The 15,537-nt window shown below is 48.4% G+C and overlaps 1 protein-coding gene across 1 annotated transcript in view; it reads right to left on the reverse strand.

The window, feature by feature from the left end:
• The window catches only part of RP1 (RP1 axonemal microtubule associated), a 1,491,030-nt gene that overhangs the window by 1,001,637 nt on the left and 473,856 nt on the right, over positions 1-15,537 (reverse strand). The window contains exon 6 of the mRNA XM_078686181.1: positions 10,848-10,934. Coding sequence (XP_078542307.1) covers positions 10,848-10,934 — 87 coding nt within the window. The remainder of the gene's footprint in view (positions 1-10,847; positions 10,935-15,537) is intronic.

Consider the following 15,537-nt stretch of genomic DNA (forward strand, 5'->3'; position numbering starts at 1 on the left):
TTCTGTAATGACTTTGAGGTTGCAACTTATATCCATTTTGACAACCCTTATGGTTTTCGAGCTTGTACTTATTATTTTGTTTTTCAGACTTAGATTATTCAAAAAGTTCATGTTCATAGTGATACCGATTTATCTTCTGAATCTCATTTTGAGAAGTTTGTATCTTCAGTTATCTTTGACTTTATATTAAATCTTTGAAACTTAAAATTTGGTCAGTGGTCCTTTAGAGTGGTGTAAGTTCTTAAATTGATTGACTTATTGTAAGATTACCTTTTACTCAATGACAGGTACCAACGATTCAGTCGACTTAGTTTGAGATTTGGTAAGGTAACTAGTAACCAGTAATCCCGCGTTAGCAGCAACGTTCCTGAAGTTCTGAACCCAAATTCTTGGTTCAAGTGTGATTAACTTGGGTCTGTGCTTAACTACTTTTACATAAAGCATATGAGGAAACGGTTACTCTTACAATAGTTGCCCCGACAAAACACAGATTTTTTTTTCTATCTTCAATTTACGTCCTATTTCAGTAACGGAAAAAGGAAAGGTCATATCTACAAAGCGTTCCCCCTAATTCACAGCCACCGCTCATGGCTGCCATGTGGCTCCATGTTGTCATAGTTAGCACCTTCAGACTGTCCTGGGATATTATCAGCAGCAATGACTTACATTTTATATTTTAAAACTGGTAGTATGGACTCGACATGACGGCTCTATTCGCAAAGGGACTGGATTGGCTGGAGGAGTGAGCGTCAAATTTGACATGGGGCCATTTAGGTATGTCACATGCTGCAGTACAGAATGCTTGCCTTGGAAGCATGTTTTATTTGTGAAGAACGAGAGATTGAGGAAATAGAGAAGGAAGTGAAAACAAGAGAAAGATATTGTGAAAGGTAAGAGCCATAAAGAGTGGTGAAGGGAGAGCTTACCATGGATAGAATAATGCATTTTGGGATTTGTAGTTTCACTTTTCCCATTTTCAGTGTTTTGCTAAAAAAGCCCCAGCATGAAGAGTGCCTGTTTGGAAAACTAGGACTGACTGAGGGTGCCTTGCATTGCACAGGTACATTTGGCCGCTTTGTGAGGTATAGATTGGGGGTCAAAAGAGTCATGTTGTAACACGCCTGTCATTCCTTTAATGGAAGAATACTCACTCTAATTGCTTGCAGTTTGTCACCAAATCATTCCTTTAAATGAGCATGTTCCAGAGCTATAAATGGTACAATGTTGGAAACTTAGAAAATAAATGTGCTGTGATTCATTTCTCAAAGAAGACTGTTATCGCTGTAAATGAAAAAGAGTTTAACTGACATAAGCAAATTCTGACTAGTTAACTACAGTTTTCGAAAACTTGGCGAACCACCTCCCGGCCTGAAATCATGAAACCTACACTAGGGACAATATTATGCGCCGCATCTGTATTCTTTTTCCATGTGCATAGTTTCCAGTACTGTAAGAGCGCAAAAAATCTAAGTATCAAGGAGAAAGGAGAAGTCAAACACACATCGACTTACAAATTTGGGGAAACAAACTCATAAAGTATTATTATGTAACTGAATTGAACTGATCGATAACACTAAATTAAAAATTAGTTGGGCTAAATGAGAACTAGCATTTTAACCAGTCTTATTTTTCTGTGCCCTGCTTTTCTTTGAGCAAATGTTGTGTTGATAAACTGTTCAAATGCAGTGTCGCGTTATGCATTTTTGGAGTTATGTATAATGTGTAATCCTGGCTGCAGTGGTAGTACCGTTATAGGACGTTAACTTCCCAGCTTGCTTTACCATAGAGTTGTAATTTAAAGTAGAATGTTAATATTTAATTAGGGATGTTGAAATATTAAGGAGGTATTTTCAGTTTGAGTTTGGGGGCACAGAGGTGTAATTAGTGAGTGTCAAAAGTAGAGGAGGCTTACAGTGGCTTTTAACTGTGTAACAAAAAGGGGCTGAGCTCATTCCGACCTGCACGGTGTGAAAATATGTGTCTACAAACAGTTATAAAAAGACTCTTCTGAATCACAAATGGTATCACATCTTGCAAAAATAAATTGCTTAACCATGGGCAACAAACAGTACTAATTCTGAGCCAACCCAAACCTTTCAGAAAAAGCAACGCAGATTTTGTATGTGTGACCCAAAAAATATTTTGTCTTAACTGGATTTCCAAGCAGCCTCTTAAAATGATATGCAATCAATTACACAAGTCAGTATGCCACAAATGTTAGATTTTTATTTTTGAAACAATATAGTATCCTTTTATGAAAAGACATTAAAGCGATATGAACAGGATTCATACACAGGTCAATATTAAACTACAGTAAACAGTTATCTGTAAAGCGTTTTTAAAAGATTGTGTTATTTCTAAAAGAGAGCTACCGAGGACACTGTAGTGAATGTAAAATAAATCACGTTGCATGTTCTTGTGGGTCAATGTCATTTAAAACAAGTCCCAGACGCATCCAGATAACTCTTCTAGTGTGTTATGAGTGTGGATGGGGGCGCTGTAGGATTTGACTGCTCTTCCCTGATGAGCCTCTGAAAAGGGGGGCTCTTGGCCCCCCTGCCCGCATGGCTGTGCGGCGACCGCTCCCCTCCACCAAAGCCTCTTGGTGGTGGGGCTCTGGGGCGCGCCCTACCACCGATTGGTGGGCGCCCTCCCTGACCCGGATGGCATTGAGCGACATCCGGGTCGGGGGGGCGGGCTGTATGGGGGGATAAAGAGTCTGGGAGCGCCCAGGGGACTCCTTGTTGCCTGGACGCTCCCCCCCACACCGGTGGTGCCCCGGCTCGGGGCTTCTTGTTTCCCTTAACCCTTTTCTGGTTTTTATCTTTCAGGGGCTCCGGAACCTCCAGGCGATCGTTCGTCGGCGGCAGCAGCAGCGGGGAGCAGGCGTTCGCGACGAACAGCGCGCATGAGGGAAGGAAAGGTGTTTCTTTCTAAAACAAAAGCGGAGCGCCGCCTGAGTGTTTTCCCCGGCGTCTGAACAAGGTATTTGTTGGGGCGGGAGTGGGTAGGGACGAGCAGCGTTGCCGGCTGCTACAACTCGAGTGCCGGTCGGCGGGGTGCTCCAGGGCTGCAATCTGTTAGAGCGCCGCTCTTGGGGTCAGTACAGCGGTTGTGACTTCGAGCAGGGAGATTATGGGCTTTTTCCTCGAATCGGGCACTTGTGTTTGGCATTTCCCGCTCCTTAAACGGGCGGGCGAACCGGTTGAGCCAGGCATCCCTGGAGATTGGTTTTCTCGTGGTGGGGGCGAAGCAGGACCAACTAGGGTAGTGCTTGGGGGGGAGACTGGAGGGAGAATACTGCATGTGGCAATATGTTTTAATTATGAATGGTCCTGTGGTTTAGTGCAATTGGACAGCCAGGTTTTGGCATTGGGCTTTAATCTAATTTAACAACAGGTTTGGCATTGGGGTGGTCAACAAAGGCTGGAGCAATTCCCCATCCCCTTTGGACACTATTTCCAGTTCGTTTTGTTTGTTGATTTTCAGCAACTGTTGTAGTTAGCCTCCTCCAGGTGTTAATATCTTTTTCTATTACAGGCAATCACAAGTTTGGGTGTTCCCAATACAAGCCACAGCATCTAGCACGCGGTGAGCCTGGAGTGGGGGAGGGCGTACGTAGCCTCACACCCGATACCGGCCGGGAAAGACGCAGGATTGGATCGGTAAGAGGAGAGCGGGGGGCTTGCATTTCACTGCTTCTGGTAGCCGCCGGGTGGGTCTACGTTAGAGTTCACTCACCCCTGAGAAACCGGAGAAGCCGGGGCGTTGCGGTTACGGTTGCATGGTGCTTATAGCCCCCTGTGCATCCTCCAGCTGGTGAAGGTACAAAGCACACGGTCACCTGTGTTATAACACTAGGAGTGTAGGGCAGGGGTGTGCAAACATGCCGGGGCCAAAGGGTGGTAAAGGAGGGCCTAGCATGGAGGTTATGATGCACGCCATGATGCGTGAGATGAGCGAAATTAATAAGAGGTTGGGGAAAGTTGATGAATTGGAGGCCCGCATGAATGAGAGGTTTGCTGATCCACCAGGCCCATCAGGCAGGCCCATGCGGCAGAGAGCGGCACCCTTGCCGAGGGGGGATTTTGTTACCCCACCAAAGAGATCTAAGGCCAAGAAGCCGAGGTACAGTGCCCCAGCCCTCGTGCCTCTAGTGCCGGTCCCGAATACACCCGTACCTGCGGCATCTGTTCCTCTGGCACCTCTGCCAGTTGTCCCTGTGCCCACTATACCGGTGCTGGACATGACGCCGGCACCCCCACCTGCGGGGATTAACCCCCCGCCCATGGTACAGCTTCCGGTCCCGAGTGTGCCGCCGACACCCGCCCCCTTGGCTATCGTGCCAGTACCACCGGACATGCCTCTTGGCGTCCCAGGTGTGCCAGTAGGCAACCTGGACCCGGTCCCTGTTGAGTTGGTATCTCAGATAGCTGCCTTGTTACCTTGGTTGCAAAAGGGTGGTGTGTTCCCTGCCTCATCAGATCATGCGGCTGAAGCGGCGAAGTTGGTAGAAAAGATTAAAACTGCAACTGCGGCGGACAATATTGCGGTGCCCTCATCTTCTTCACTTGCAGGTTCCAGTCCCGCCCAACCGAAGGGAGATGATGGCTTACCGGTTCAGGTGCCTGTCAATGGTAAGGAGGTGGCTCTGCCTCTCTTGGGGGACGGCTCAGTGCCATCCAGGAGTGAAAATTTGGCACAACATGTGTCACAGGCAGTGAAAGAGTTGATTTGGGCGGGAAAGTATGTTTACATTTTTTCATTGTTGCTAGACAATAGGGAAATGGAACAGGCCAAGTTACTGAAGGAATGGATGCATCCGAGTGAATGGAGAGCACAGTGCTCCAGGTTCAGGGTAGATGAGACTTTGAAGAATTGGATCAGGGCCTTTTCCGTCCTTACGGCTATCACGGCCGAACGCCCCCCTAATGTGCAGGCAGCAATGGCTTGCTACCAGAGCAGGATTGTGGGGTGGAGCGATCAATACACTGGGGATGCGTGGAAGGAGTATGATGTTAATTTCAGGAAAGCAAAGGAATTTGACTCATCACTGGCATGGGACAGAGTAGATTCTATGTCTTGGCATAAGCAGTTCTCAGGAGACACAGCCCCATCCCAGGCCACTAATGCAGTCAGGGTGTTCTCCGCCAGACCCCAACAGCCCTTTCGGTCAGCCCAGGGGAGTGAGGTCCCGGGGAAGAATAGGGGGGGGGTCGGAGAGAAAAGGGGTATGCTGGGACTTTAATAAGCGCTCCTGCACAAGGGCCCAGGGCACTTGTAGATATAGACATGCATGTGCAGTCTGTGGTCACCCATCCCACCCCGAGACAACTTGCAGGTCCAAGCAAGGCAACCACGGTCAGAGGGGAAGGGGGAAGCCAGAGTAGTGCAGACGATTCGGGCCCTCCCACACCAATAGACGTTTTGGCAATGATCCCATGGTTGAATAGATACCCGGACCACGCAGCGGCCACTCTCCTTCAGGAAGGTTTCTCACAAGGTTTTAGGATCCCGGCAGTGGGGTACACAGGTAGCGCACGTTGCAGGAACCAACTGTCAGTAAAGCATAACCCTGAAGTGGTGGGTGCGAAGATTAGCAAGGAACTGTCGCTGGGAAGGATAGTGGGCCCCTTCCAGGAGGTGCCTGTCCCCAATTTTGTGTGTTCAAAGCTTGGAGTAGTACCTAAAAAAAGAGAGAGGCGAGTTTAGACTGATCCACAACCTGTCGGCACCAAGAGGAGCATCCTTGAACGATGCGATTGATGAGGGGATTTGTAGTGTAAAATATGCCTCATTTGACCAGGCTGTTGTTTTATTGCGGGCTCTGGGGCCAGGGGCACTGATGGCAAAGTCCGACATAGAATCCGCTTTCCGTCTCCTCCCAGTACATCCTTTGGATCACCACCTCCTAGGTTTCAATTTCGAAGGCAAGTTTTACATGGACAAATGCATGCCCATGGGCTGTTCCATTTCATGTGCTTACTTTGAGACATTTAGCTCGTTTCTAGAGTGGGTCATGAGACAGGCGACGGGCCACCAGCAGATCATGCATTACCTAGACGATTTCCTTTTCTTAGGTGCGGCGGGCTCTCAGGAGTGTGCTTGGGCAATGCAGGAATTTTGCGTGCTCATGCGGGCTTTTGGGGTCCCGCTAGCGCCAGGGAAGACGGTCGGCCCGTCCACCTGCTTGGAATTCCTTGGTATCGAAATTGACTCAGTGGAGGGATGCTTCAGGTTGCCCAGGGACAAAGTGTCTAGATTTAGAGCAGCGCTTTGTCAATGCTTACGCAAAGACAAAGTGTCCTTACAACAGCTGCAGGAAGTAGTGGGGCAACTGAATTTTGCTCTGCGGGTTTTCCCAATGGCACGCCCATTCTCACGCTCCATTGCACAAGCCATGAAAGGACTACGGGAGAAACATCACCGCATGAGGCTGTCATCTGAGGTTCGCCAGGATATGCATATATGGATGGCATTCCTGCCGGATTTTAATGGCAGGATAGTGTGGCCCGGTCCTCCCGCCACATCAGCAGAGTTGGGTTTATGGACTGACGCTGCTGGTAGCGTGGGCTTCGGCGCCATCTTGGGGTCCAAGTGGGTCGCCCAGCGGTGGCCGGAGGAATGGAAAGTGTGGGGTCTGACCGCCAATATTGGCTTCCTGGAACTCTTCCCAATATGGGTGGCCTTGAAGGTCTGGCCGGAACACCTACGTAATCAATCAGTGGTGTTCTGGTCGGATAACATGACAGTTGTGGAATATATAAATCAACAGGGGGCACGCTGTCCCTTCATACTGCGCCTGATAAAGGAGATTGTGTTACAGTGCTTAAAATGAAATGTGGTTTTCAGAGCCAAACATGTCCCAGGAATCCTCAACAATGCAGCTGATTCCCTTTCTCGCTTTAAAATGCAGGTATTCAGGGAGCATCTTCCTGCAGCAGACCCCTCGCCAGCCCACTTCCCGGCAGTACTTTGGCAGATTGGTGCCCCAGACTACAGGACCTCATGGTTGCTAGCTTAGCCCCCAGGACCAAGACAGCTTACGAAGGGGCGTTTTTGTCTTACCGGGCTTTCTTGGGGCTGGAATGTGAGGCTAGGTGGGCGCAGGAGGACAGCTTTGCGACCTACTTAGAGTCAATGCACAGGGAAGGGCGCTCAGTGGAGGCAGCGAGCAGACATAGGGCGGCGGTCTCCTTCTTCGCGCAGGCTAAGGGCATGCGGGATCCTACTAACACCTTTATGGTGTGCAAGGCTTTGAGGGGTTGGCGCCGTCTACAAGGTCACGCACCAGATGGAAGAAGGCCCATTGGGCTAGCTCGGCTGACAGCCTTTTTGGGAGCGCTTCACAGTGTCTGTAGCTCCGAGTGGGAGGTACTTCTGTTTAAAGCTGCGTTTTCGCTGGCCTTCTATGGGGCTCTGAGAATTGGTGAATTAGTCGCAGGGTCAAAAGGCGATAAGTTGGGCGGCCTGCAGCGGACTTGCGTAAAGATCAGAGAGGATACTATGTGGGTGACAATTCAGAGGTCAAAAACTGACCAGGAGTCTCGGGGTCACACCATAGTGCTTCACCGGACACGGGCCAACCCTTGCTGCCTGGTTTCCCATGTGGAGTTCCTCCACAGGCAGCGAGAGGGCACGTCGGGGGGTGCACTGTTGTGTCACGCCGATGGCACGCCATTGACCCGGTACCAGTTTAGGCGAGTCTTGGAGCTGACGGTCAGACAGGCAGGTTTTGACCCCAAGGAATTTGGCACTCGCTCATTTAGGATTGGGGCAGCAACTGAAGCAGTAGCAAGGGGTCTCCCGGCTGAGAATGTAAAGAGAATAGGGAGATGGTCGTCGGAATGTTACAAACGATATGTGCGAATTGACTTGTTGTGACAGGATGGTGCTCACGCCTGGTGTCTTTCAGGTTTTTTGCAGTTTCTCAAACCTGTGACGCAGGGGAGGAACTCGCCGGCGGGCGTCAACGATCAACACCATCGCAGCACAAGCAACAGGAGGGACACATGAAATTGGTGACTTGGATTGTGGGCCACTCTTATGTGAGGCGTGCTGAACATGTTTTTCTTTCAGGAGACCGTAAGAAAGGGTTTCATATCTCCTTTTTCGGTAGAGGGGGTCTGTGCCTCAGCCAGTTTAGGAGCTTCTTCCAGGGACTCTTAGCGCAGCAGCCCGCCCCCCCGTCAGTGGTGATACTTCACCTGGGGGAGAATGATTTGGCCAGACTAGGGAGGCGCATCCTTATTGAGGAAATCATCTCCACTGCTGGGTGGGTCACGAGGATTTGCCCGGGCTGCACAGTAGTATGGTCGCAACTTATGGCAGTGGCGAGGGGGGGACTCTGTCAGGGCGTTGAATCACTTGGTAAAGAGGATCAACACACAGTTGGACAAACTATTCCGAGCCCCCCGTTTGCAGACGATTCCACACGGGTGTATTTGGGGCAAGCAGTTCTATCTGGGGGACGGGGTACACCTGACTGAGGCGGGGAATGTCCTGTGGTCTAATAATCTCTGGGCAGGTTAGAGGGATTTGCTAAGTAAGTCAGTCCGAGTTTAGGGATAGGAGGGGTGGGGCCAGATCGTCGGTTAACAATGCTGGCCTGTGGCGGTAAGGTCATGACCGGTGAGCAGCTATTTTACGGTCTGAGGGGGCGGGCATCATCCTATGGATTTTCCCGCCCAGGGGGAGGGGCCATTGGCCCTTCCTAGAACTTCAGGGCAAGGTAACTGGTGCTTCAAAGGGGCGCGGGTTGGAGGAGTCACGCTTTCCTTAGGCTGGTAGCCACTCCGCGTGCGCATACTTATGACGTCAACATATGGCGCTGAGTAAGGGCCCTCCTTAAGTGGGTAAATGGAGTTCACGGCGTGGACCGGGTAATTACCGGCCCCGGCTGCGCATGCGCACATCTTGTGGTGAGGCGCAGCTAGTAGGACCTGACACCGGTTAGCGACCTTGCCATATGGCCAGAAATGTTAGTATACTAAATTTCAGATGAGGATGTTAGATTCGGTTAGGAAACAATCTGTATTAGAGTTTTTTGTTAAGGATAGTCTCTCACACCTGTTGACAATCATGTATCTAATGTCCTGCTGAATTTTGTATAAACTGCTTATCGTACAATTAAAAATTTATTGTTTTATATCTTAATAAATACGGCCGGGGGGTCTTGCGACCCCGCGCCTTCCAAAGATAACCATGTTTAATGTCCTTGTGTCCGGGGGGTTGGTGTGGTCATAGGGAGGGGGCGGCAGTCAATCACTGACCATGTGAAAAGGGGGGGCTCTTGGCCCCCCCGCCCGCATGGCTGTGCGGCGACCGCTCCCCTCCACCAAAGCCTCTCGGTGGTGGGCGTGTCCTCTGGGGCGCGCCCTACCACCGATTGGTGGGCGCCCTCCCTGACCCGGATGGCATTGAGCGACATCCGATCGGGGGGGGGCGGGCTGTATGGGGGGATAAAGAGGCGGGGAGCGCCCAGGGGGCTCCTTGTTGCCTGGACGCTCCACCCCACACCGGTGGTGCCCCGCGCTCGGGGCTTCTTGTTTCCCCACCCACCATCCCTGGAACAATGCGGTGTTGTATGCATTATTAGTCTAATTCAGTCGGTAATTTGATGTAATGTTTGTTAGGCCAATTTTCCTATGCTTAGAAAATTGTTATCGGTTATGTATTTTGCTTGTTATGCTTTCAGCTAGACCTTTTTTCCCCTTTTTTAGTTGATGGTACTGTATTATGTTATTGGTTGCATTGGTATTTAGGCCTTTTTCCCCTTTTTTTAGCTTTACGATGTTATGTGTGATGTTTATTTAGTCAGGGTAGCTGTCCTTTAGAATTGTTTCCATAGGTCGTCGTATTTATTAGGTATGGGGCATGCGGTAAGGTCATGACTGGTGAGCAGCTATTTTAAGGTCTGAGGGGGCGGGCATCATCCTATGGAGATTCCCGCCCAGGGGAAGGGGCCATTGGCCCTTCCTAGAACTTCAGGGGCAAAGTAACTGGTGCTTCAAAGGGGCGCGGGTTGGAGGAGTCACGCTTTCCTTAGGCTGGTAGCCACCCCGCGCGTGCATACTTATGACGTCAACTGATGGCGCTGAGTAAGGGCCCTCCTTAAGTGGGTAAATGGAGTTCACGGCGTGGACCGGGTAATTACCGGGCCCGGCTGCGCATGCGCACATCTTGTGGTGAGGCACAGCTAGTAGGACCTGACACCGGTTAGCGACCTTGCCATATGGCCAGAAATGTTAGTATACTAAATTTCAGATGAGGATGTTAGATTCGGTTAGGAAACAATCTGTATTAGAGTTTTTGTTAAGGATAGTCTCTCACACCTGTTGACAATCATGTATCTAATGTCCTGCTGAATTTTGTATAAACTGCTTATCGTACAATTAAAAATGTATTGTTTTATATCTTAATAAATACGGCCGGGGGGGTCTTGCGACCCCCCGCCTTCCAAAGATAACCATGTTTAATGTCCTTGTGTCTGGGGGTTGGTGTGGTCATAGGGAGTGGGCGGCAGCCAATCACTGACCATGTGAAGATTGTTTGTTATCTGGGCAGCATCGCTAGCCAGGTAAACACAAGTGACCCCAGTATCCTTTATGTGATGGAGTGGCATGTTTAAGATAACTTATGTAAATAATGTCCTAACTATACAGCATGTGGTAGGCCGGCGTCGGATATGTGGGTATCATGAAATGTTCATCAATTTCCAGAAACTAATGTGTATGCTGAACGTGCAACCATCCTAAACAAAACACAATCAAATATCTTACCATCTCAAACAAAACACGAGGTAATACTTCCTGTTACCTCTAAGTAAGAACAGAATGTGTGCTTACCTCTTCACAGTGCCAAGCAGGGGAATCCCCAGAATTGTTGTGACCAATACGTATTTTGTAGATGTCTCCTATATCTCCAGTGTTTATCTGAGGAATTAAAAATATAGAAAACTGCATCAAATGATGGAGCAAATGTTGGTATCAACAGTTTACTTTATTAGCATAAATACAGTAACATCTGGAACTGAGTCTGCAATTTTGACTAAGAGGCAAATTTTGGATGAAGATATTTTACACAGGTAATCAATCAATCAACAAGGATTTGTAAAGCGTGGCTAATCACCCGAGGGTCTCCGGGCGCTTAATGGTTAGATCGATGTGACATAAACATACAGACTTTCTATTTCTAAATACAACAGCAAATAAAATAAATGCAGGAATTACAGTATAGCATTTATCTTTATAAAAAGCAGGGTTTGATTTCATGTCTTAGATAATGAAAATTTCAAAATACATTGTCATCTTGATAACTTCAATTTGCTTAACATCATTCTCTCAAGGAACAGTAAATAAATCAGGGGCCACTGATGACTAAACTTTCCAAAGAACAGCCTCAAAATCTCTTTTCGGTGTTGGACTTGGCTGTCAGGCAGTCTGGCACCTTGGCAATGGCAGGTGCACCTGCTTTAAAGGGCTAGTGTGTAGGCCATTTTGAGGTCTTGACTAATTCTTCAACACCAAAAAAAAAAAAATAGAAAGGTCCATGTTACATATAAACAAATGGAAATGGAGCATATTACCTATGTTACCCATTATGTATGGATGTGAGCTTTAAAAATCTGTTTTTCATATAGGGAAATAATTATTGAAAACAGTATGTGAAATAATTTGCTATACAGTAGGGCTGTCTGCAGTAAAAAGAAGAGTACAATACATAATATTTGACTATATTACAGAGTTACCCATTATGTATCCTATACCTATGTATCCTATATATATGCAAATCTTTATATATTCACTCAACTGTGGTTATGAGTCTCAATGCACTTATGGCAACCAGGACAGTGGAAGCAGGAATGTCCTTGCAGGATACTTTTAGCACAAAAACAACAAAACACATAGCACAAAAAATGGTTACCTACCACAGTTGAGACGTTTTGGTCAATTCGACTTCCATGAGCAGGTGATAAGTAAGCATGGGCGTAAAATCCGTTACGCTCGCGGATTTTTCGTATTTTCTGAGAATCCGCAATCCGCGAACTCTCGCGGATGCGGCGAGAATACGCAAAATCCGCGCGAAGCGGATTTTTTGTTTGTGTTCGCACTGCTCGCGCTGCTCGCGGTCCGCGGCGCGGGCAGGAACAATCTCGCACTAGCGAAAGTACAAAAATTAGTAAAGGAAGTGGCCCAGTCTCCAACTTCCTGTTCCTGTCCAGCAAGCTCCTCCCATAGGGGTGGGGTGAAGGAAGTGCCCCAGTCTCCAACTTCCTGTTCCTGTCCAGCAAGCTCCTCCATTTCCTGGCCACTTTGATTTCGATCTTGACTGGGAAGGATTACTTTTTGTGGTTGCTGCTGGATATTTGGATTTGAGGCCTTTTGGATTACTTTTGGATTCGAAATTTGATTTCACAAAGAAGTAAGTTGATGTTGTTTGTTTGTGGTGATTTTTGTGTGTGTTGCTTTTTTTTCGACTTTTTGGGGGGAAAATCTGCAAGTTCGCGAGCTGAGGATGTTTTTGCTTGTGTTCGCACTGCTCGTGTCCCGCGCAGCAACAATCTCGCACTCGCGAAATTGTAAAAATTACAATTCTGCTGCACATGAATTGAAAACCACCAGGCTTATTTATGGGTGCATGCATGATACAACTGTTTTGTTGAATTTTTTTTTAACATGATTCTGGCCAGGGCATGGATGGCATTGGATTGTGCTGATTTTTGTGTGTTTTAGGACTTTTTGGGGTGGTGTTGGGGGCTTGCTATGTGCGTGGGGGCCATTTTATTGTCTGGTCCCGTGTGGGTGGGGGTCTAGGGGCCATTTGTAAGCCAGTTTGTGTGCTTTGTGCCATAGGCCTGCACCCACTGTGCTCTGATGTCATCCATTATGCCCAGGGGGGCCCAGAATCGGTCTGTTCGCGGTTTTTGCGGGTTTTTGCCACGTTCGCACCGTGAAGCAACAATCTCGCACTCGCGAAATTGTAAAAATTGCAATTTTGCACCGGAAAACCACCAGCAGGCAGCATAAGCCTTCTGAAAATGGATGGATGGCATTGGATTGTGGTGATTTGATTTGTGTTGTGTTTTTTGACTTTTTGGAGTAGGCGTTGGGTGCTGGCTATGTTGGTGGTGGCCATTTTGAGGCATGGTCCTGGCCATGTGGATGGGGGGGTCAAGCGGCCATTTTGAAGGCAGGCAGTGAGCTTTGAGACATAGGCCTGCACCCATTGTGCCTTGCTTTCACCCATTGTGCCCAGGCGGAGTCAGGGGTACATGAAAGTACAACCCTCTGTGTGTGTGCTCTCTTGGATCAATGTTAAATTCCTGTTTCCCAAAAATTTAGCAAATCCTAATTTTGAAATTTCCATATTGTGTGGTGTGCACGTGTGTATTCATAAATGCCTACTTGCAAACTGTTTATTCAAGCGCTACATATGCAACATTTATATTTACTGATGTTCCTCTGTCTTCGTTTGCGTTTAGGTGCACAAAACTCCGCATCATCGTTGAGCATCAGTGCCAGGAAGAAGTGCTGCTGCGGCCTGTTGTTCCGACATCTGAAGAAGATGGCTCCAAAAAGAGGTGCCCGTAGGTCCTCTTGCAATAAAGATGTCTCTACTAAGGAGAAGAAGAAGCAAGTGGCACCACTTACCAAGGAGACTGGTGGCTCAACCAATACATTTTTTGGGCAACAACAACAAAAAAAACAAAGGCCCACCATGAGTGCTGCACAGGTAGCCTGTTTAGTTGTTGAATCACCAACGACCAGTGATGTTGGTTCATCGCAAGAAAGTAGCAGCACACCATCAACACAGGTTGTAACTCATCTCACAAGTACTATTCAACAACCAAAGCCGCAACAACAACTGCATGGGCTACTAGTACAAGCAGAAGTACATGCGCAAGGAGCTGTCCAAGAAGGAGCTGTCCGAGAAGGAGCTGTCCGAGAAGGAGCTGTCCGAGAAGGAGCTGTCCGATAACTTGAAGGAGCTGTCCGAGAAGGAGCTGTCCGAGAAGGAGCTGTCCGAGAAGGAGCTGGCCGAGAAGGAGAAGGCCGAGAAGGAGCTGGCCGAGAAGGAGAAGGCCGAGAAGGAGAAGGCCGAGAAGGAGAAGGCAGAGAAGGAGAGGTCCATGGAGACTTGCAAGTAGAGGTCAGTGAAGATGCCCATGTAGCGGCGCATGGAGCGGTGCAAGTGCCCACAATGGTTGTTCTTCCAGAAGTAGGGGCACAGGAGGAAATTGACTTTGGAGCCGGGGTATCATGTCAGGAAGACGAAGCCACTCCTCCTGATGATTCATTTTCTCCCAGCTCCCCAGCAAGGAAAAGATCAAGGAGGGTGTGTAGAAGTTCCTCTTCAAGCCCCGCTCCATCAGATGATGATCTGGATCTAGATTGGCAACCATCTCGGACGTCTGAGAGGGAGGCACACCATGAGCTGCGAAAGGTATCACATGTTAAAAGGAAGGGCCCCGGAAAGCTCATACTTATGGATCCGAACGTCCGACTTGATGAAGTGGTGCATTCTGATGTTGTTGAAGAGGATGACAGCAATGACCTAGTCATCACACATGTCAGTCCAGCCACACCGGCCATGCAGCAGACAGACATTTACACCCTATCCCGACGTCATGCTGAGCGTGACCCTGGCGACGTGCCACTGGTAGCACCACCAACGCAGTCAAGTAGTACCACAAGTTCAACAAAACCTACAGCTCCCATATTTTCTCCCCAGAGGGGGACTCCATCCAGCTCGACTCCCTCAAGTAAGGTTGCTGCAATAATTGCACAACCCAGTAGATGTCTGCAAGGCTCATCCACCACTGCTTCATCTGGCATTGGCAGCAGTATCACCTCGTGCGGCAAAACCAGAAGTTTCCAGTCCCCAGTTTGGAACTTTTTTAGTGTCCATGAAAAATATGATAACATAGCCGTTTGTTGCATTTGTAAGACTAGCGTTAGCCGTGGTAAGACTGGTACCAACTATGGAACTGGAGGCCAGATAGGTCATCTTGAAAGAAAGCACGCTGTAGAATGGTTTCCGCACCTAGCAAACGTCAAGGGAAAGCGATCCCAAAGGGCAAGTGGCCAAAATATACCCATAGTAGGTGTTTCATCTGAAGATGATGGGGAGGTAGAAGAAGCGTCAGACATGTGTCCGGTTGCACCCAGTACCCCTGGCAGCACCACACCCTCCGTAACACATAGCAGGCACACTGAGAGTCTGGGAGACACACCAATGCGGAAAATGTCAACACTGATCAGAAGTGGGTCGAAGAAGGCATCAGCATCATCCCGTAAATTTGTCCAGCGCACCATTTCAGCCATGTTCTCCTCAGATGCGCAATTTCAACGCAACCACCCAACTGTACGCCTCTATAACACTAAGCTGGCAAAAATGCTAGCGGTGGACCTTCTCCCTTTTTCGTTTGTCGAAGGTGTGGGTTTCCTTGAACTCGTGGCAACATTGGCCCCTAAATGGAAGGTTCCTAGCCGGTACTATTTTGCCAGGGTTGCTGTTCCAGCACTACACAAAGAG

This window comes from Lissotriton helveticus, chromosome 4_1 (assembly GCF_964261635.1).
Source record: "Lissotriton helveticus chromosome 4_1, aLisHel1.1, whole genome shotgun sequence".
Lineage (NCBI taxonomy): Eukaryota > Metazoa > Chordata > Amphibia > Caudata > Salamandridae > Lissotriton > Lissotriton helveticus.